A 21,930-nucleotide genomic window follows, 5' to 3' on the forward strand; every position below is an offset into this window, starting at 1 on the left:
AACCAGCAGTTTCCATCTGGCCCTGGAACTGCTCCGTGGGCTCCTGCCTTCCTGGGGGGGTTGGTACCCTCCTGTCTCTCTGTTCCCAGGCCCTGCTTGCCTGGGAAGTGCCATTTCAGAAGGGAAGGGTGTGAGGCCATCTTCCCTTGGTCCCTCAGCCCCACGGAGGGACCGCCTCACCCGGGCGCCCTTTTGGGAACCTTTTGTTCTGGGGCAGCTGTGACACCACTGCTTGATCAAGTGAGGACATAAATGTATTACAACTAAAGACAATTCAGTGGCCATTTAGCAACTGGTTTCCCTTTCAGTGGCTTTTGAGGGTATCTAACAACTCTCAACTGGCCACCACATGTTTCTGAAGGAATCTCTGCCTTCAGGGAAGGACTCAGGGATTGGAACACTGAAGAAGATTTTGCCTGAAGGACTACAGCAAAACTGCTCCTTGTTGAGACAGGAGGAGAGGTGGGAGTGGGGAGATCTCCTACCTGAATTGGTATCCCAAGTTGAGCTCTGGGGCCAGTGGTTTGTCTGTAACAATTGTGGTGCCAGTGCCCATAGCCCTCAGTAAGAAGCTGAAGCAAAAGCTGTTCCCGATGAAGAGCTGGATGGAGTCAGCAAAATGCCCAGTGTCATCCAGGATGGCTGTGACAGTCACAGGAACCTCACCCCTAGCGGGGATCACTCCTTCTTCCGTTTCAAGAACAAAGCACTGGGGTTTATCAGCCTGTAAGACAAGCAGAAGATGCATTTAGGATGGAAACCATACACCTTCATCTCTTGTGGGATATAAGAAAAGGACAGACTAAAGAGGGGAGGATAAAAATCATAAAGGCTTCGTTTCCCTAAATTTGAGCTACAGTCTCAGGCAACAGCAGAGCTCATCCAACCTGTATTTTCCTCTCCTTTAACAAACTCACCTAATGAACCCAGTTCTGCCCAACCCAAGGGATGTTTATCCTCAGGAGAGTGTTCCTTCCCCACTCTTGCTCTGGAGTGTGTGCCAAGGAAAGCTGCTTTCTCTCTCTCCTGCCTTCTCACAAAGGCTCAAGGCCAGAGGAAGCCAGGACTGCTCAAATCCCACTCCAGAAACCACACAGCTGGAGGACACTGCTGAGATCCTGAAGAACATCACTGCAATACCAGTTGCAACCCCAACACCAAACTGTTCTTGCCCAAGGGGCCATCAGTGCTTCTCAAGATCCCCTGAAGGACTGAAGCCCTCACTTCCCACTGACCATCAGCTGTAGAGAGGTGCCCCAGTGCCCTCTGCTTTGGAAAAGCCACCTCAAAATGGTTATAGCAGAGCAGAAAAGCAAGAAGCAGAAAGGAAACTGGATGATGTGTGCTCTGTGTGCATGGCCCACTCTTCCCAAGAACTCTTGTCATCTGCTTTCTCATGGACTGCATGGATTGGGCAAGAGAGCTGGAAGCTGCTCAGAGGAGGGAGGAAAGGTCTTGCACCAGCACAGCTGTACAGACACAGCTCTGCAGGCCCAGCCCTGCTACGAGCATGTGAAACCCATCATTTACATGCCAGGCCCACCCAGCCAAGATGCACTGCTCCCTGCAAAGGCTGAAAGCAGAATTTCATTGTGGAGTTAGAGAAAGCTGCCCTGGAAAAACCCCTCACTTGAAGGTTGCATTTATCCCCCAAACAGCTGGAAAAGCAGCAAGTTCAAATTCACAGCCCTCCTCCTTGGCCCAGGAGGCTGTGGCTGGACTCTCCCACATGGCCTGATGCTTTATCCACAAACAAAAACAAGGCCATAGTATCAGGTTTGAAGCAGCTCCACAAGTTCACCACATCCAGCATGAAGAAAAACCAACCTCAAGCCCCTCCCAGATCTCCCCCTCCAGCAGACAACCCAGCCAGCCCCAGCCCCAGCCTACAAGCCCTTCCTGGCTGTGCCAGCCCTGCTCTCCCTGCCAGGGGAGCAGCCCCAGCTCCTTCTGCCCTGTGCAAGCTCCACATATTAAAACAGCCTTTCTCTGCAGCTGCTCCCCAAAGATGCTCTTCAACAGCACAAAGATCCCAGGCTGGGGGGGTGCACAACCCCCACACATCTTGGTGTGCACAGCCCAACTGGCTTGAGCCACAGGAGGTGTGACAATTGCAGCCTGAGGACAGAGCTCACACCCTGCTCTCCACTACAAACAGCAGTTTGGCACAAAGCAAATGGAGCTGGAACAGGGAAACCATAGGGAAATCCAGGCTCTCTGGGGAGCAAAGGACCACAGGTTTCTCTTGATCTCAGAGCTCCAAAAATGTGACACACACATCTAAAGACCTTCCATAAAGTTAAGGGAGGACCTGTCAACACAATCCAGACTCGTTTCTGCTCCAACATCTCTGCACCTGATTTCACCGAGGGCCCCAGCTAAAACCACTCCAGAGCCAGGTTCCTCTTGCCTCGCTCAGATGGAATATTGGAGTATCCTGCCACCTCTCACACCACATGGGCCAGATGGAAATCTTGCATATAAAAACCAGTCATAAAAAGTCATGGCTGCTACTTACCAGTCAATTCCCTGGAAAACAGCCCCACAGGTACTTACAATCTTTATCCTGAAGTCTACAGGGACAAGACCTTTGTTGAAGAGGGTAAGAGTTTGTGAGCTCGGCTGTAGCGGTGGGATCATGCCAAAGTCTATCTTCTTTGGAGTTCCATAGATTTCTGCCAGCTCTCCAGAGCTCAGGAGTTCTGCTCTCTGTTCCAGGAAGAAGCAGGAAAGAAAGATTTTTAAAAAAGCCAAAACAAACCACAACAGGGAAACCTAAAAAAGCTTAAACAGCTCAACTCTACTCAAGTTATTTATTATTTATTATTTAACCACTCTCCAGCTGAAATGCTGGGCTTTTGGGGGAAAAAAAATAAGAAATTACATATTCACCTCCAAATTAAAAAGGATTAAAGTAAGAGAAACTTTCAAAATACAAATGATTGGCCCCAGAAGAATCCCTGCACACTCTGCACCCTGCCAGGAGGAGTTGCACAAAGGCACACATCTCCCCTTGCACTCACCAGTGGGTTTCTTTCATCCCCAAACACGCCGATCAGAACATTGGTGCGATGATCGCCCAATGTTTGCACCTCGATTGTAACCGGAATCTCTGCAGTGCTGTGAGGCTGGACAATGCCACAGGGTTTGGGGCTGGAGTACAACACAGGAGAGTCCTCCTTGCGTTTCTGGAAGGGACAGAATCAAATGCAGCTTCAGAGGGACCTCCAAATTCAACTTTAAACTCCTTAACATCCACTGCCACAGCAACTTACACACGTTTTAAAAATCCCCAGGACAAAGGTAAAAGGCCCAAATAAGATGCAAGAATTGCAGGCTTAGCATTCTCAGGGGGTCCTGCAAGGAGGCTGCCAGCACAGCTGTTGGTGTCTGGGGGTGCAGCAGCTTTTCACAACCCTCTAAGATCTCCCACCAGAAAACACCCTGAAGACTAGAACATAAACTGTTTCCTCAGGAGGTTAAACTGCCTCCTAAAGTTTACATTCAGGTAGGATCCTGCTCTCAGCAGATCTGAATAAGACTGAACAGAAACCAGCAAGGTCTTATCCAAACCCTTTTTTCCCCTAATAATCTCCTCAATAATATTTGAGAGGAGGAGGTGGATGCAATGCCAAACCTGGGGAATAAGCCCGTAGCAGCCAGGAAGGTCAGTTTTATTGGTGATGATGAACTTCTTCTCGTATGGCTCCTTCAGGTGGCACTGATTGCAGCGCATGAGTTGGGGGTACACTTGCAGCTCAGGAACCAGACATCTGGGCAAAGAGATGACCCCAAGGGAATCAGAGATACTGAGAGAACAGAGAACATTTACCCCCAAAGATAGATAACCCATTTGTCACTGTCAAACAGACATTTAACAGCCCTACAGTGATAAATTGCCTTCAAAGCCTTCCCACTCAAACAGGTCTTGTCAAGGAGGGGCAAACCCTGAGAGGCAGCACCCAGAGGCTGCCAAGTGCCCCAGGCAGAGCACTTTCTTTTTCCCACAGCTGCCTCAGCCTCTCCTTTACCCAAGAAGGCTTGCAAGGACTCCTGTAACTGTGTCTGTGATCCATGAGCTCTGGGGGAGCATTCCCAACAAGGATCAGTGCTCACTAAGGCTCAAGGAACACACGACTCCAGGGTCTCAGTGAAAATGACTCCCTTCTCTCCCACGGGGCTGTTGCCCTGCCTGAAAACTCAGCTGTTTGCCCCAGCTTTGGAGGGCATGGGACACCACCTGCCCTACAGAGTGGGTGATCACCCCCTCCCAGTTCCTACAGCTCCCTCGGTCCTTCACTCCACAGCTCCATGCACTGACTGTCCCCATTTGCACTTGCTTGACAAAACTGCAGCCCAGGCACTCACTGCATGGCTCTGCCAGAGAGAGGGAGCAGCACAAGGGAACTGCATCCCTCTTGTCATGAAACTGGCAGGATGGAATTCTGCTGCAGCAAGAACAACTTTTGGTTTAAGTCTGAAAACATTAAAGCTCAAAATGGGAAGCAGAGGAAAGGAGAAAAACTAGAGCTGACTTGCCACATCAAGGGCTCTTTTCCCCTTGTAAGATCTTGCCCTCACCACTCTGGCTGTGAGCCATTTCCCCACTGTCACGTGCCCTCATGAACAGAACCAGACCCTGATTCTCAGCAGGCTGCTTGGTGTGTCCCAAACCAAAGCAGGGGGGTCTCAACCCAGCACAGCTCCATCTCTTGCAGGAAGAAGGAGAGCAGGCCCTCGGGAAATGTGTTCCAGCTCAAGCACCAAAAACCAGGCCAATAAATGATATCATTCCTGGTGCCTCTAGAAAAAGGCCCAGGACTGTGCTGGGCTGTGAGCAGGGCTGCTTTTCACCACAGGCTGCTTTCCAAGCACTGCTGTTCTCATGTCCAGCTGGTCACAACATGAGAACATGAAACAACACTTCTCCTTGGGAGCTGCAGCCAGCAAACCCTGTGCAAGGCAGTGTGCTGGGAGAGGCCAGGGAAGTGCAGGTACCTGGCTGTGATGATCAGTGATGCCACTTCCTTGCCAACACCCTCCAGGCCCACCAGGTCCACCAGCATTTTCCGGTAGTATTCCATCACCGTGTTGGAGCACAGGGTCACCTGGTGGAAGAGAAGAGCACTAAATTCTTCCTTATAAAAGCTCATTACCCACATGTGCTATTCTCCAGTTCTTCTTTCATGGTAAGGAAAGGGAGGATTTTTTAATTTCATTATTCTGCTGATCCATGTGTAGAGCACAGTCTCTGAGAGTAACAAAAGCCTTCTGGCAATCCCAGATTTATTAAACACACCTTGCTATTAGGGCATAGGTCAGCTACATGAAAACATTAGGCTAAAGCTCTACACACCACTGTACTCAAATTAGGGGCCAATTTTTCATCTGACTACAATGACACAAATGCAGATGAAATCTGCTGACTTGGACAGAATGAGTTCAGCTTTACAGTAGGAAGCTGAGGGCAAATGTGGCCCAGCAGGTGCTGGGCAGTTCATGGCTGCAGAGCTTTTTGTCTCTACTGGAGATCCCTGCAATGAACACAAATCATTCTGCTCCCCAGGAGAGGAGACATGAGACCAAGAAGAAAAGCAAACTGCTTTCTACAATGACATCTCTCATTCTGTCCTCATCCTCCCTCTGCCCACTTGCAGTCAAAGAAACTGCCCTCAAAAACACAAGAATGGCTCCAGTACTTTACCATATAGTATGTGATCCCAGCGTATGATTTTGGGAACAAAACAGTGCTGCTTCAGGAACATCCTGAGTAACCCAGCTAACAGAGGCCTCAGGCCAGTGCAGATCTCTCACTCACATGATGCTCAAAGCTGGCAGCAGAGCTAAAGCCCTCCCACACTCCAGTGAAGCTTTAGCCCTGGTGCTGAAGCGTGTGTGGCTGGACTCTTCCCATACCTCGATATCCTGGTGTCCCTGGGGGAGGATGGTCCCTTGGCTGGGATTCATTGTAAACTCCCTTGGCTCCACATAGAAATGAATTCCCTTCCTCCAGGATGGGTCACTGTCCTTGCATATCTGATCCAAGCTACTGACAGCAGGCTGCGTGCCATCGTCCGACATGCGGAGCTTGAATGTCACGGCCACCGGGGAGGTGTTAGTGAGGCGACAGGTCATGGTGCGGGGAAAGCCTGGGAAAAGGACACAAATATCCATTTAGGCACCAATTGTGTCATGACTCCTGGTGTGAATACCCTGGTAGGACGAAAGGGTGATTGGAGTTTAGCTCTTTATTATCTGAACTACAGCTCACCGAGAAGCTACATGAGGAATTAATCGTCACTTAGTTCCCTCTGACACTGATTCCAAACTTCAAACTTGAAAATGCCCACTCTTAGCCCTGCTGAACACTGGTAGTGTCTCTCCTTCTGATGGGGAAGAGCTCCTTCACCTGCCCCAAACCAGCACCAGTTATTTCTCCCTGATGACTGTGCACCCAGACCGAGCATTTACTCTGAAAATTCAAGCTGTAAAATTCCCTGTTAAGTCTGCCAACGCTCCCTCTGTTTGCAAGGTGTATAAACAGTGAGTTGTCATTGAGAAGAAGCTACAGCAAAGGAAAGTGAGGATGGAATCAGGAGCTAGAACGTGATGCAAAGCACCCTAATGCAGTTTCTCTCTGCAGCATCCTTAAGGCATCTCTTGGTTTGGCCCAAACAGACTGAGCAGGTGACAGCCCAGAGCACATTCAGCTGGAGGCAAATCTGAGCCTTGCTTTGAGAGCAGTGATTAGGAACCATGTCCCCCCTCACCAACAAAGGGGGCCATCACACCCATGCTGCTCACTGTGATTGCTGCCTGCAAGGGTTTACCCCACTTTAGCTCTGAGATTTGCTTTCCATGCTGGAAAGGCAGAGATACAGCCACACATGGTGGGGATGTCCTGCAGAGCCTGGACACCAGCCACCACTGCTCTGCAGTGCACATCTGGCTTTGCTGGCCAGCTCTGTGGGGAGGAGACTTCTCCCAGGCCTGCTCACCAAGAGTCATTTGAACACAGATGGGGGAAAAAACAACTTTAGGCACAGCCCAGAGCTTCTATTCCTTGGTTCTGTTTGATCTTACAATGGCAAAATGCTACCTGAGGCACCAGCAGCCCTGGAGTTCACAGCCTGAAGAGGCTGCTGTGGCAGAACACGAGTGATGGATGTTTTTATGTTCAAGTGGTTCATTTTGGAATGCACAGGTCCCTCACGCTGTGCCCAAGCCCAAGGAACACTCACCAAAGGAGATGTCACCGAAGTGGAGCTCATGGAGGTCGAAGTGTAAAGCAGGTCCAGTGACACAGCCCCTGCGATGACGAGCACAGAGCAGGAGGAAATGCCTCGGTTAAAGGGACTCACAAAGCCTGTGGCAGCCGTGGCTCGGGGACATAAAGCCTGGTGCCAGGGGCACCGTGGGTTTCCAATCAACACAGCACCATGTGCTCAGCACAGTGTCCGTGTGGGCAGGAGGCAGCTGAAGCCAAGTGGCCGTCAGCCAACAGCCACTGGTGGGGATTTGGGCACAGGGCAGGCAGGAAAAGCCCCCAGGTGCTGGTGGTGCCATGAAGGACCCTGAACACACACCCAGACATGGCTCCATTGCCTCAGTTTCCCCATCTGTAATGTGATGGACATAAAAGTCCCCACAAACTTCTGTAACCAGCCTTTCCAGCCACGGGCTCCCTGCTTTGCTGCTTCTTAGCTCCAACTGGTGTTCCCATGGAGGAGCTTTCTCAGGAGATTTTGACCCACACAATCATTACAGACAGAGTTTAGAGACATGAAGCCAGAGAAGCCCCAAGCATCCTCTGAAAAGAGCAGCAACAGTTCTGCACAGTGGACAGATGAATCCTAGAGGAAAGGACCAGCTTGTCACCAGTGCAGCAGCCGGCACAGCCAAGGGCAATGGCTTAAACAACCAAACATGGGTGTCCTGAATCTACCACACCACCTCACCTGTCCTTGAACCCAGCAGACAGGCTCCAAAAGTCACCAACATCCATTGAAATCAGCACTTGAAGCTGCACAACACTCACGAGTTTATTTTGTGCTTGACACCAATCAATGCCCACTCTGCTTTTTGGTTAAAAATCAAGGACCAGTGAACTGTGCCTTCTCTTGTGTTCCCAGGACTGCCACTGGCTCTGCTCTACACATCTCTACAAGAGACACCTGCCCTTGCCCAAGGAGAAAGCTGCTTATGCAATAATAGCCCAGGACCAGTTTGGGGGGAGACAGAGGAGAATCAATTGATGGTGAAAGGTTCCCTCTTGATTTCCAAAATAAAAGAGCAGCACTTTTCCTCCAAAAACAAAGCCAGCATAATTGTTTCTCCACTATGGGCTGACCTACTCACCACTTTCCTCTTGCTAAGTCATAATTTTCTTATTCTTTTTTGATCCATCTCCCTTATCTCACTGGTATAATCAAGTGCAGGTTGCATTCATTTCTTTACTGCCTTGATCCAGTGCCTCCCAACAGCAGCAGCCTAGCTCCAAAGCTCCAGAGCAGCCAGCATCAGCTTTCCTGCTTGCACGACGTTATCCTACCAGCACATGGCTCAGGCTAGCAGGGACAAGCCCTCACGCTGCTGTGGAACTGAGGACTGAGCTCTGCCTCCCCCATTATCACCCCTTCTCCCTTTGCTGGGCCAGGATTATCTCTTGCAATGGCACCAGCCCATGGGATGATGCCCATGTCCTTGGCACATTCCTGCTGCACAGTTCCCTGTCTCCCAGCCCTTTCCTGGCTGTGGAAAGGAGGGACTGGAGCACTCTCTGCACAGGACTTGGGAGCACAGCTTGTCCCCCACAGCATGGCCATGACAGGTGAGGTGAGGCTGCTGCTGCCCATTTGGGATGGATTATGAGCACAAGTTTTTAAAAACACTGCTGCTGGTGCAGAATCACCCAGGCTGCCCCATCTCCAAAGCCCTGGGAGCTTTGCTGGGTGTTCAGCTGGGACAGCCCAGAGCAGCTACTGCCCAAAGCTGCTCCATCCCACTGCCTGCCATGGCCCAAGGCAGAGGGAGATCCCTGCAGGGAGGAGTCATTCCAGCCCCCGGGCACCCTACACTGGGGCAGTGCCAGGATCAGAGCAGAGATTAAGACCTCGGGAAACTCCTCTTTCCTCTGCTCGACCCCAAAATGAGGGAGGTGGGGGATGTGCCAGAGACAGCTACAGATGTGCCCAGCAAGCTCCCAGAGTCCTTACCAGACTGTCAGGGTCACAGGCGTAGGAGATGCAGCCACACGGAACTGGAATTGTTCCTCAAAGCTCCCCAGTACGGTGGCATTGAAGGAGATGTGAATCGTCCGGATCCCACCTGCTGCAATGACGCCCTCCTCGGGTGCAAACTTGAAGCAGCAGCCCACGTTTGTGGCTGAAGGGATATAGGTGAAGGGAGCATCTATAGCTCCTCGGTTCATCAGTTTCACCTGCAGCAGCAAGAAAGCAAAATGGAAATTCATGTGGAATCTTCCCTTCTTGTCAGTTATTTTCTAATGATGCAATTCCCAGCCAGAAAAGTCAGAAGATGCTTTGTGCTGCTGAAAGGCAGAAGTGAAAAAATACAACAGGACAAGTTCTGCCTTTGGGTTTTCATGCAAAGCAGCAGTAACTGCACATAACCAGAGTCACCCTGGGCTTATCCCATGGACACAGAGCAGTCCAGCTCTGGCCAGCATCACCAAGCTCATTCAGAGCTGGCCCTGAGAGCAACGTGGGGCAGCTGCATAGTCAATCAGCAGAGAGCTGCCACTGCCCCACTCAGCACAGCTCCAACAGGACCATCTACTCATTCACCTTTTCCCAAATCATGAGAACAACACATGGATAACGAGGCATCACCATCAAATATACAGACAGCACCATCTTTTGGTAAAAAAATTCAGTGTGTTTTTCTTTTCCACAGGCAAGCTTTTGAAAGAGTCTGGCATGATGCAATGCCTTATTTTCTCCCTCTTTCAGTTGCTCTCTATTTTTTTTTGCAAACTTGACACTATTTTGAGGGGGAGGCAAATAGGTAGAAAGATCCTTAGCTTTATTCCCAGGAACACTTCTGTCTTTCTAGAGTCAGAGATGCACCAAGGCTGGAGTGTGGTGAGGGAGGGGTCAGCAAAGGAAAGAATCCCAAGCCCTTTGCAAGGGCCAGCAGTGAGCCAGGAGGCTGGATGGCTTTCCTGTGACTCCCAGGAATAAGCAGGAGACACTCAACTGAGAATTGTTTGCAGGGTACTGAAGCTCAACACAGCCAGTTTGTTCCAGCTGCTTCTGAACAGTCCAATGCAAAGGTGCCTTTGTGTCTGGTGCTGCCACAAGAGCCTCTGAACGTGCAGCTTTTTGACCCAGTCTGGGTTTCATATGCCAAGGGGTTGTTTTTCAGGAAGCTTCTGAGCTGATCCCCAAGGAAAGCTGCCAAAAATTGGCATTGCCAAGGGACTGGGGCTTCATGAACAGCAGACACACCTTTCTGACCCCACCAGATCTGACCAGTACATCCAATATTCCCTGCCCACAACTGCCCATGTTGTCAGGAATTCCACAGGTCCACCAGGCTTGCTGCTGCCTCAGGAGCCATCAGGATCCATCCCAACCCCTGCTGCTCACCTCATAGACGTGGGAGGTGTTGACAGAAATGTTCCCAAGTTTCAGCATTTGACGGCTGAATTCAACCACGGGTCCTTGGCCTTCCCCTCTGAGGTGCAGGGGCAGCCTGCTCCCACGGCCTGGGGAGAGATGCTCATTTCAGTACAATAATTCCCACTGTTACACTCTATTTTCCAGCCTGCCTGAATGCTAGCCCCTGACTCTGAGCTGGATAAAACCAGCTCCTGATACTGCAAGAGAAGATATGGACCCTTCTCTTCCCTCAGGAGATATCCCTTGGGGCTGACTTCCAATTTCTAACCCATTCCTTGGGCTGGTTTCCAGTTTTAGCCACCAGTTTGCTGAGTTTAAAACATGTCTGGTGTCCTGTAGTGACAGCCCAAGGAGTAATGGGTATCAATGGAAAGAAGGGAAATTTAGGTGAGCTATTAGGAAGAAATTTTTTACTGTGAGGGTGGTGAGACACTGGAGCAGGCTCCCCAGGGGAGTTGTGGAGGTTCCAGCCCTGAAAGTGTTCAAAGCCAGGCTGCTTGGGGCTTGGAGCTACCTGCTCTAGTGGGAGGTGTCCCTGCCCAGGGCAGGGGTCTTGGGACTGGACGATCTTTAAGGTCCATTCCATCCCTAACATACCATGATTCTATGGTTTCCTTCCCATGCACCTAAAGGAGCTTTCAAATCCATTCAGTGAAGGCACAAAGCTCATCAGGAGTTTGGCAATTGTACCTGGCAAATTGCTGGGCAGCAATTGCCAAACTACCTGGCCCAGTAGCACAAGACTTTGTTGCCAAAATCCTCAACTTCTGACACTCAGCATTGTGTTCTATCTGCACAGACTGAGAGCTGCAAGGTGCCAATTCCCACACAGGGAGAGAAGCAGGTGCTGGCCAAGGGTGGTCCCTCTACAAAGACCCTGGGCTCAGTGGGGCTCAGCCACCTCTGGTCTGGTGCTGTGTGGGCAGTGGGAGGTGATCCAGGCTCAGGGAGCACATTTCTAACTCAGCTCCTGCTGCCTGATGATGGAGCCATGCAAATGGACCCATCCTGGAGGTCAGTGCTCTAGAGGGGCTTGGTGCTTGTTCTCTAGAGCTGTTCTGCTCTGCAGCTCTTTGACTCTGATTTTCCTTTGAGGAAATGCTGGCAAAGCCGTGCCATGAAAACTTCTCCCTGCACTGCCTGGGCTGTTCTGGGATCAGTAACCCAGACCCAGGATTCTGACCCTGGCCTTGCACAGGAGACTCCCTGGAAGCTGCAGGGGCAGTGGGATGTGCCAGCACTGCCCTGCTGCCCAGGGACTCTTCCCAGCAGTTCCAGGGGAGCCCAGAGGGCTCAGGCTTGCACCATGGCTTCAGTGGGGGTGAGAGAAGCAGGGGAAAGGAGCTGTACCTGAGATGTTGCAGTAGGCCACACTTCGATACTCTCGGGCCTTTAGGGGTTTAAAGGTCACCTTGATTTGGACTGAACTGTTTGGCTCGATCTCTCCCTCCTGAAACAGAAAGAGACAGCAAAACATTTCTCTTCAAACTTCCCATTTCTTCTTTACAACCACAGTCCTGCAAGCCTTTATTCAGAGCATCAATGATGAGTGAACAACACAAGGAGCCCAAGGAAACGCTCCAAACCCAGCTCAATACACCACTGGAAGCTCTTCATGTTCAGCTGATCAGCTCCCACTCTCCACAACATTCCCACTGCTCTGACACAAGCTGTTGGTCACATCATGCTGCTGTCAGCTGCAGGATGTAACTGCCTCTGTGCACTGGTGCACTTGACAAGAAGAGAACATGATCCCCTTCCTTGGAAATAAAAATCTTAGTTGAACCTGTCTGGAAAGAAAGCAGGGGTTGGGATTATTCTAGGGTTTACTCCAAGATGAGAAGGGATTTTGCACTGTGCAGACACCAGGCATTCATCACCTCTCACAATGCCAATCCTCAGAATCAGGGCTCTGGTTGATGGGAGAACGTGGGGGTTTGCTTGCATAAACAGAAGAGGAGGAGGAGGAAGGGGAAAAGGAAGAGTTCGAGTTAGAGTTAGAGAGTTAGAGTGTTAGAGTGTTAGAGTGTTAGTTAGAGGAAGAAAGTGAGGCTCTCAGCTATCACTTACCAGTGGCTCAAGGGAAAAAGCATCATTGGAGAATAGCATGGGGTCTTCTTTCAGCTTCATCATCTTCTCCCGGACGCTGCTCTTCAGGATGGCGCGGCGATCTTCACAGGAACCCTTCTTCTTCGCTCTTCTTCTCTCTTCCGTCGTGTTGTCCACGCAGGCCTCTCTCGGTGATCGCAGCAGGTAACACTGCCTGCAGCCACAGGGACAGACAGAGCCAGCAGATGGCTCAATAAGCCCGATATTTGCAGAGAGAAGTGGAAGTGCAGGAGAGCAAAGCACTTGGGGAGGAGCAGCAGCAGCTCCCCAGCAAGGGCTGACCCCAAGCCATGGAGTCCCAGGTGGATCAGAGCATAACTTGTTCACTGGTACAACAGGTAGTTTTACTGCACACTTGCAAACACAGGAGAGCTTTGGAAAGCCAGCATCCCTTAAGAGAACCTCCGGCCTCAAAGCCTCTGCCAAAACTGAGGGAGAATCCAGCAGCCACCTCAACTGGCTTTTCCTACCACTGAGATGCTCAGGGGAGGCAGATAAAGATCATGGAGCAGGACTTCCCTTGGAAGGGGAGATGAAGCTGGGTCACAGCTCTGTGGTACCAGCATCACTCTTTGTTTCTTCTGTTTGGGACCTGCCCTGTTCCCTGCTCTGCCTTCCTCAAGAGCATCCCAGAGCACTTCCAAAGGAAATGGATGAATTCAGGCACTGCATCCCTTCAATGGTATTCAAGGTTTTATATGCATGAAAACAGAGGCCCTGAGAAGGGAAGGGACTTTGTTGTGCAGGAGGGAGACAGCAAACTCCTGGAGAGACCTTTTCATGATCCAGAGCTTTTTGGATCCCATCCCAGTGCATGGTAGTAGAATCCTGTAGTATGATCCATCCTGACCCCCAGCACCTGCCCAGGTGCCCTGACAGAATAGTTATGAGGCCCTGGATCCAGAGGGTCAGGCAGATGACACTAAAGAAAAAATTCTGTCTGGAGAGTCTCCCAGTTGCACTTTGTCAGACAGATGAAGAAAAGAAGAGTAGTGGTAGTGGGCAACTCCCTTCTAAGGGGAACTGAGGGCCTGTGTATCGACTGGATCCATTCCACAGGGAAGTCTGCTGCCTCCCTGGGGCCCAGGATATCACCAGGAGATTCCTTAATAACTGAATTAATTCATCTGTCCACCACTGTCTGGGGTCCAGTGACTGTGATGAAATACCAGAGTTCTCAATATTCAGTGAAACAAGGAGGGGCATCAACAAAACTTCCACTCTGGACTTCTGGAGGGCAGACTTGGGCCTGTTCAAGAGACTGATATGGGGAGTACCTTGGGATAGAGCCCTTAAAAACAAACGTGTCCAGGAAGGATGGACATATTCCAAGAAAGAATTCTTGAAGGCACAGGAACAGACTGTCTCTGTGTGCTGAAAGATGAGCTGGCAGGGAAGACAGCCAGCCTGGATGGGAAAGGAGCTTTTGAACAAACTAAGGGAAAAAAAGAGGGTGCATCACCTTTGGAAAGAGGGGCTGGCAACTCAGGAAATGTTTAAGGATGTTGCCAGGTCATGTAGGAAGAAGATTAGAGAAGTAAAAGCCCAATTAGAAGTTGAGGAAAGCTAGTCATTGCCATCAACCTTTCCTTCCCAAAATGCCATCCCTGGTTGGGGTATAAATGGAACTGGAATGTCAAGTGCTGGGCTCCTGAAGCCCAGGGACACACACCCTGATGCCAGGGATGGTTCACTTGGCCTGAGCCATTCAAAAGCACCAACACCCTCCTGAGGCCCTACGTTAGTTTTAGTCTTGGGCCATGTATCTCACTGAAATGCATCTTGCAAACCAACCTCCTCTTCTCTTCATTCTCATCTTCCTCACTAGGAAAAGTCTTCCACTGGAACTGGGCTCTGATGTTACTCCTGTTCTCGACGAACATGGTTGTGTGGCTTGACGTGGTGATGAAAGTCTTCTTCAGCTCCACGGAATACGTCCTCAACCCGATGCTGGCATCTACAGCTTCTCCCTGAAGGTTTGTGTGGATCATTTCTTCACCTGGAACAAAGCAAAGGGGAGCCTTTGCTCAGTTCAGTTGCTGATGAAAGCCCAAGGAACAGAGCAAACCACAGGTCACAGAAGAAAGGGTCTCAGCTTTTAGCTGTATTTGCAGTTCTATGGGTCAGCACATTTATAACATCCTGACAGCTCTGTGTGTGCAGCGTGAGGGTGTCCTGGGCACCTCCTAAAACAGCTGATTTTGGAGTGTGTTTGTGGAGATTTGGCCCCAAGGTACAGTGAGGTTTGTCAGGTGTGCTCAGGTGACCCACTCAGATCACCAGGATTTCTGCATCCAATTCCTTCAGGTGATGCTGAGGAGCCCTGTTCAGTCCTGGCTTGCCTGGGGTTTCCCTGGGCATCCCATGAGATTCCTGTCTCTCCTGATCCCTTGGATCCCTTGTTGCTGACAAGCAAATACACCTGGGGGCATGTGAGCAGAAAAAGGAGGCCCAGAGGAACAAGTGAGGTGAAGCCCAGAGCAGGAGGGGACCCAGGTGAGGAAACACAACCAGCCTGGCTCTGCAATATGACAAACCACTACAAAATGAACACCATGAAAATCATCATCATCATCATCTCCCTGTCCAAACACACAGCCACATCAGTCTTGAAATATTTGATATTGTTCTGATCTCAAAAACCAAGCTGGAGCATTTCAAATTGAATAAAAAAGGGACCAAGGAAAGATCAGTAAGTACAGAGCAGCTTCTACATGAAGACTGAATGGGATTCCTCAGTCTAGAAATCAAATGGGAGATAGATGTGAGAGGTTTGCAACAGCATGAATGGCCTGGGAAATGGGGACAAGGAAAAAATTGTCTTGATTTGTCACCAAAAAGTACTTGAGGATTTAAAAATGTTATTAGACAGAAACTATATGTATGTGTAGAGGGCAACAGAGTAAAAGGGTCTGTGAGAAGCCAGTGGAGCAGCAGCCTATGGGACAGAGGTGTGCAAGAAATACACTGCATTGGAGAGAGTCTGATGGAGACCTCACACCTCACACACAGCACTGGCCAGAATAAAACAAAACTTCACCCAGGCATAGCCACAAGGCAGTGGAGAATCAGGGCTCCTCCTTCCTCCACTCAGCAACTCTCAGCAAAACAGGAGCCCAAGAATCTTAGTCCTGTTAGAGGGGATCCACTTTATCAGCCCCCTAAACACCAACTGGTTCTCAGTTTTCTTTGGGGTAAAGCTGGAACAGGGGAGGCACATCTAGAGGGAATTGAGGGGGCTGGGACAACAGGGAGTGGTGGTGGAGAAGTGTCCTGTGCCCCGTGCAGTGCCCAGCACTCACCTGTGTTGTAGCTCACTACCATGGACCCAAAATGGGCACCAGTGGTCAGTGGGTGAAATCCCACTGTCACCTGCACGCTGTCACCAGCACCCAGAGCTCCCATGGCCGGAACCACGGAGAAAGGACTGCAACACAAAGAGAGAGATCAGGACTCAGGGGACATCTGGGGATGATATTCCTTCTGCAGTGCAGGTCACTTCACCTCCCTTGGGCAAGCAGGGAGCAAAGAAACCACAGGCAACAGAAAAGAGACAAAACAGGATCAGAAACAGCTGCTGACCCACTTCTGAGGAGATACAGACCTCAGGAGATCCTGTGGGATAAAATGACCTCACCTCCCCCATACTCTGCATCCAGCTCTCTGCAATGAGACCCAAGGATCCCACTGCCAGCAATCCCATCAGAGAATGGTTTGGGAAACCACTGAGAGGATTAAGAGCTGTCTGCATGCACAACTTGACACTGACTGCCTCAGCAATTTCCCTTTTTCTGCTGCCTATCAACCTCATCTCAAGAGATGCAAATGTTAGGGCACTACCTGTCCTGTGAGAGTACAGCCTAGGAATCAGACAGGGAGAAGGAACTTTTCCTTGAAGACCAAGAAATAATTACTGTTGAATTTGCAGCGTGGCTCTTTGGTTTATTTTTCCTTGAAAATATCCCGATTTAGCCTATAAAGGGCACATTTTATCAGCATTTCAATGAAAGCTGCTCTAAGAAAAGCAGCAATCAAAACTCTGCAAGAGTGTAAATGCAGATTAGAGCAATACAGAGACATGGAAACAAGACCCAAAGGGAGGATGCCAATTACAATCTGAAGGATCCAACCCCAGCTAAATGAAGCACCATTAGCAGGGCATCTCATGAGAGGAGCACTGGACAGCCACGTGCCTGTGGCCTCCCAGAGAATGGGGCTATTTGGCTGACAGTGGGAACCATTTCAGAAGCTGCTTGTGCTCAGGAGGGTGCAAGCCAGCTCCTCACATGTTCCAGCACCCTCCAGGAAATGTGGGACAGAGAAAGCTCAAAGGCTGTATCCTGCTAAGAGCACTGAAAGCAAGAGCAGATGCCATCCATCCTGCTCACTTCCAGCCAGAGCTGCAGGGCAGCCCTGATGCTCAGCTTCCTTTTGTTGCTCTTTCCCAAGCCTATTATCACCCAAAGGTGTTTTGCACAAGGACAGAGGAGCTGCCTCACCTCTGGGTGCTGATGTAGTAATGAGCCTCCAGGCTGCCAGTGTTTCGAAGCAGCAGAGTCCTCTTGGTGCTGCTCTTGACTGGACACTCCGAGAAGTTCAGCTGGTCTGGGATGTTCAGGATAGCTCGGGCAGCAATGGCCCGGATTGGCACAACTATCCTTTCTGTTTTAGTCATGCAGACAAGCTCATGGGAATAATCCTGCAGGAAAAGAAACGAGCTCAGCATAGGGCATTTAGTGCCATTCCCATGGCAGAAGAAAACAATGTCCTAGAACCCTTCAAGGGCATCTATTCTATTCTATTCTATTCTATTCTATTCTATTCTATTCTATTCTATTCTATTCTATTCTATTCTATTCTATTCTATTCTATTCTATTCTATTCTATTCTATTCTATTCTATTCTATTCTATTCTATTCTATTCTATTCTATTCTATTCTATTCTATTCTATTCTATTCTATCCCTAAATGAACACTAACTTCTACCAATATTATTATTATTAAAGGCATCAGTGCACTTTGCAAAACCTATCTCAGTGGCATTAAGCTCTCATGTCATTAGGGTCATAGAGAGAACTGCCCTAATCTAAAGTTTAATGATGTTAAATAATTTCCAAGTCCCTTCTAAGGAACATGGAGCTAGGGAACAACACAGGCCATTCCTCTTTATGTTCCTGTATTCCTGCTGTTTGAGAATAGGACAAAGTGTTAAACTGACTCTAAGCAGCAAAAGGAAAGGAAGGTGAGAAAACAGCTGCACCCAAAAAGATCCTGCACCTCTGGTCTAGTGTAGAAACATCAGTTGGCTCACAACTCCCCTCTAACTTTGCCTCTCCAAGCAAGTCAGGAGAAGAACAGAGCTAAGAGGTAGCAGGATGCTGTTGGATGTTGTTTGTTTCCCTTCCTCCCTTCCATGCCATGTGCTAAACCCTTCTGTATGAACAAATCTCCAGATCCCGGCACTGAGATCAGAGCTCCAGGGCCTCGGCACTGCTGCTCAAATCTCCACACCAAAGCACGTTTGGCACGGAATGGGTGCCAGCTGACAGAGCAGCCACAGTGACAGGCATGAAGACAGAGCCACAGCAGTGTCACTGCCACAGGCTCTGGGCTCACAGCTCTGCCTGCAGGTTGTACCTGCCCTACACCAGCTCTTTCAGCAGGTGTCCAAGTTCCCTGCAGCTCACCAAGCTCCTGCTAAGGGCACCTAGAGCTCAGTGTGCCTGTGCCAGGCTGGGCTCACGGGCACAGCACATCCTCTGCCCTGGCCTTGCAGCTGTACCTTGGTCACTTGTGCTGTGGGACAGCCCAGCTGCAAGGCTGGAGAACAGAGGGGGCAGAAATCACCACTTTGCTCCAGCCCAGGGTGAGGCAGGGAAGCTGTTGCCAGTCAGGAAGGAGGAAAGCTCTCTGAGCTCTTCATTCCTCCAGTGTTTTCCATAATAATGAAACCCTTCCATTGTACCTAGAGATGGCCAAACATCTCTCAACAGCCCTCTGTCATTTTCATCCTGTTCCCTGTGCATCTTCCCTTGGGAATGCTCAGGAATGTGCAGGGAGGGAAGCAGGGCCTGTCAGGCCTGGCTGCAGCCCCTGGCAGCACGTGCCAAGCTGAGCCTGGCTGCAGGCTGCCTGCCCCCAGCCTGGAGCCAAGCTCACAGCATGGAATGGGCTGTCCCAGAGTGCAGGGAAAACAGTGGCTTTGGAGATAATTGTGTGTTTTGGCTCCTCCAGTCTCACCTTGCTCTCGTTGGGGGTGAACTGAATGCGCACACGGGCAGTCGCACCTCGCGGCACAGCACGGTACGCCTCGTTGGGGCACACCAGCCTGAAACAAGGTGAGCTCTGCATGGAGACCTGCACCAGCTGAACACACTGCAGGGAAGACATGAAACAATGATTTTGCCACTTGTGGAAACAGGTGGAGAGGAGACCTCTCTGTGCTCTGGTGACATCCTTCCTTGATCCCTTTTCCAGAGCACTTTCAGCTGTGGAGGTACAGGCACATCATTCACAAGGGAGAACTTGAATCCCTTCTGTCTGGCTCATTTTGGCCAGGGGCAGTAGGGCAGTGCCCGGTGGGAAGGAAGGGCCCAGCAGGTCAGCACCAGCAGGATGGAGACAGAGCACCTGCACCAAGTCATCTGCATATTCAACAAGGCCAAAAACCTGCTGGCTTCTGCCTGCACACAGCCATGCAGTGGTGTTCCAGACAGGGGATGTGCTACCTGAAAGCAAAGCAGCACATTATCCTGGGGGAAGGAAGAAATTCCCTTCTAGCAGATCAGGTGTGGCTAGGGCAGGTCTGGGGGTACAGTCAGGCAAACAGACCAGCAAGAGAGGAGACCAAACACTGTGGCCTCACTGGGAATAAAAGCAAACCTGAAAAGGCAAAGAAGGAACACAGCAAGACAATCCCTAAAACATGGAGATGGCAAAAGAGAATTTAAATGAGCAACTAAAGCAGCAAGGAAGAATCATAAAACCATGACAGCAATCACTTTGCCAAAAGTGATGGAAACACAGACAGGCTGTGCCTATTGACTGTGGGCTTCAAAGGCATTTTCTGCCTGGACAAACATGACCAGTGTTGACTCCCATTCCAGCATTAAAGCAATCTTGGCTCCCCAGGGGCTCTTGCTGCCTGTGCAGGTGAGCTGGGCTGCTGGGCATTCCTGCCCTCAGCCAGCAGGCCAGGTTCTGCCCTCTGGGATACACAGACACAGCAAACATGCATTTTCTAGCACATAGATATCAACCCCTGAGCACCAAAATGCTCTCAAAAAGTCTAAACCAGATGATTTTGACCCTCCTGGCTCTTCCCACCAGTCCACTCTTGGCACAAGCCTCATTTGAGGAAATGTTTCCCTGACTGAAATTCAAATGGTTTCAATTTTCCTCTTTACAGTGGAACACAACTGCTGACATTTTTCAACTTTTTCCCCTCTCAACTCTCTTGGGAAACTGCAAAATAATCACAATTGCCTCAAGTGAAGGTGAAATCCTCCAGGAGCACATGGCTTTGGATGTGCTGTGGCTCTCCAAAGGGAAAGCAGAGCACCACGTTGCTTTTGGAAAACCTGAGCAGAGCTGGATGAAGCTTAGCAGGAGCCTGAAGTGGCACCTAAAGGCCTCCCACTGCTTCTGCTGCATCAGTCTGACTCCAGGGCTGTTTCACAACACATTTCCTGCAGTACCAATGCCATCAGTGATAAGTGATTCCAGCAGAAAGTGGAGAAGACTCAGCCCATGAGCTTTGACTGTGAGCTGCACAAAGGGAGTCAAACAGGCTGAGAGAGGCAGAAATTCCTACCAGGAACCAAGATTAACCAAGGAGACACAGGATGTGGTATAGACTCAAGGCAAAGCATGAAGGCAGGTTAGAACTGTACAGCCCTCAACATTCCTATCAACCCAGAGCTTTCAAGAGAAAGCAAATCCTTTGGGATAGATACCATCAATGCATAGCCAAACTCAGGGGAGAATTCCCAGCACAGCAAGATTTCCACCATCCTGCACAACAAAGGTGCTGAGACATTTTCTTCTGGATGTGCTGCAGCAGGTAACTTGCTTTGCTGTACACCATGGGAATTACACCACTCCCCTCTTCCAGCACGGCGTTAAAGCTCCAGGCCCCAGCACTTACCTTGCTCTCATTTGTGAGAGACAGTTCCATTTCAGAGACTTCATGAGCCACGAAGTTCTGAAACACCAGCTCTGGTGGGGAAACACGAAACAAGCTCTGTTTCGGGAGAACTGGCAACAACTGGAGAGACAAGAGAGAGCAGGGAGAGGTTCAGCTGCTGGGAGGAATGTTCATGAAGGAGACTCTTACTCTGATCCCCAGTGAAGTACAGACTCTGGGTGAGCACGTCTGCCCAGGCCACACTGGGGAAACAGTAGCTCAGCCACCTCTGCTCTGAGCTGCTCAAGAGCTGCTGGGCCACACAGAGCAGGGTATAAAAGAAGCCATATAAAAGGCTATAAAGGTTATAAAAAAAGCCATATAAAAGGGTATAAAGGGTATAAAAGAAGCCATTTTGGTGGAGGGTGTGTGTGTGCTCAGCTCTCAGGCAGGGAGACACCCAGCTCAGCTGAATTGTCACTAATGAACAGTTTTCTTTTGCTTCAACAACTTTGTCCCCTTTAATTGTATTTAAATATTAGTGTGTTCCTAACAGAGGTAAAGGCAAAAATAAAATAACACAGAAAATAGGAAAAAGACAAATGAGGTGAGTGCTGAATGAGGATAAGGGTCAGTTCTTTTCTCAGTAACTTGGGTAAGAGTAGAGTTAGTATCTCCTTTTTCCATGAGCTTTAAATGGGTGCTTTCTTGTAGTCTATTATTGCTATCTTATTTGATACCATTATAGAGGCATGTCTGAAATGACACAACAGCAGCAAATGCTTCTGGAGCAGAGACATTGCTTTGAGAAAACTCTCCCCTGTTGTCTGCCTTCTCCAGCCACACTGCTGTCACTCCAGACACACCAGCAGCTCTCCTGTGGGACTGCACTGCTGAAGGGAGTGGCTGCAGCTCACTGTCCCTTACTTGTGCCCTTCTCTGAGCTGTTCCTGACCTCCCTCTCCAGGGCAATCCTTCACCACTTTGTTACTCTCTCTTGCTGCCAATTTCCTGCTCAACACACGCCTCGGCCACCTACCACATCTGGATTGT

At 49.9% G+C, this 21,930-nt stretch overlaps 1 protein-coding gene across 1 annotated transcript in view; it reads right to left on the reverse strand.

The window, feature by feature from the left end:
- Window positions 1-21,930, reverse strand: part of LOC131582744 (hydrocephalus-inducing protein homolog) — a 56,410-nt gene that overhangs the window by 30,628 nt on the left and 3,852 nt on the right. Inside the window, exons 2-18 of the mRNA XM_058846212.1 lie at window positions 21,088-21,233; window positions 20,899-20,969; window positions 18,993-19,127; window positions 17,252-17,451; window positions 16,055-16,179; window positions 14,547-14,751; window positions 12,714-12,906; window positions 11,994-12,093; window positions 10,611-10,729; window positions 9,216-9,439; window positions 7,242-7,309; window positions 5,917-6,149; window positions 4,999-5,108; window positions 3,638-3,773; window positions 3,024-3,188; window positions 2,557-2,709; window positions 486-724 (exon numbers count right to left, since the gene is read on the reverse strand). Of these exons, the coding sequence (XP_058702195.1) occupies window positions 486-724; window positions 2,557-2,709; window positions 3,024-3,188; window positions 3,638-3,773; window positions 4,999-5,108; window positions 5,917-6,149; window positions 7,242-7,309; window positions 9,216-9,439; window positions 10,611-10,729; window positions 11,994-12,093; window positions 12,714-12,906; window positions 14,547-14,751; window positions 16,055-16,179; window positions 17,252-17,451; window positions 18,993-19,127; window positions 20,899-20,969; window positions 21,088-21,233 (2,622 nt within the window). The remainder of the gene's footprint in view (window positions 1-485; window positions 725-2,556; window positions 2,710-3,023; window positions 3,189-3,637; window positions 3,774-4,998; window positions 5,109-5,916; window positions 6,150-7,241; window positions 7,310-9,215; window positions 9,440-10,610; window positions 10,730-11,993; window positions 12,094-12,713; window positions 12,907-14,546; window positions 14,752-16,054; window positions 16,180-17,251; window positions 17,452-18,992; window positions 19,128-20,898; window positions 20,970-21,087; window positions 21,234-21,930) is intronic.

The sequence above is a fragment of the Poecile atricapillus genome, chromosome 10 (assembly GCF_030490865.1).
Source record: "Poecile atricapillus isolate bPoeAtr1 chromosome 10, bPoeAtr1.hap1, whole genome shotgun sequence".
Taxonomy (NCBI): domain Eukaryota; kingdom Metazoa; phylum Chordata; class Aves; order Passeriformes; family Paridae; genus Poecile; species Poecile atricapillus.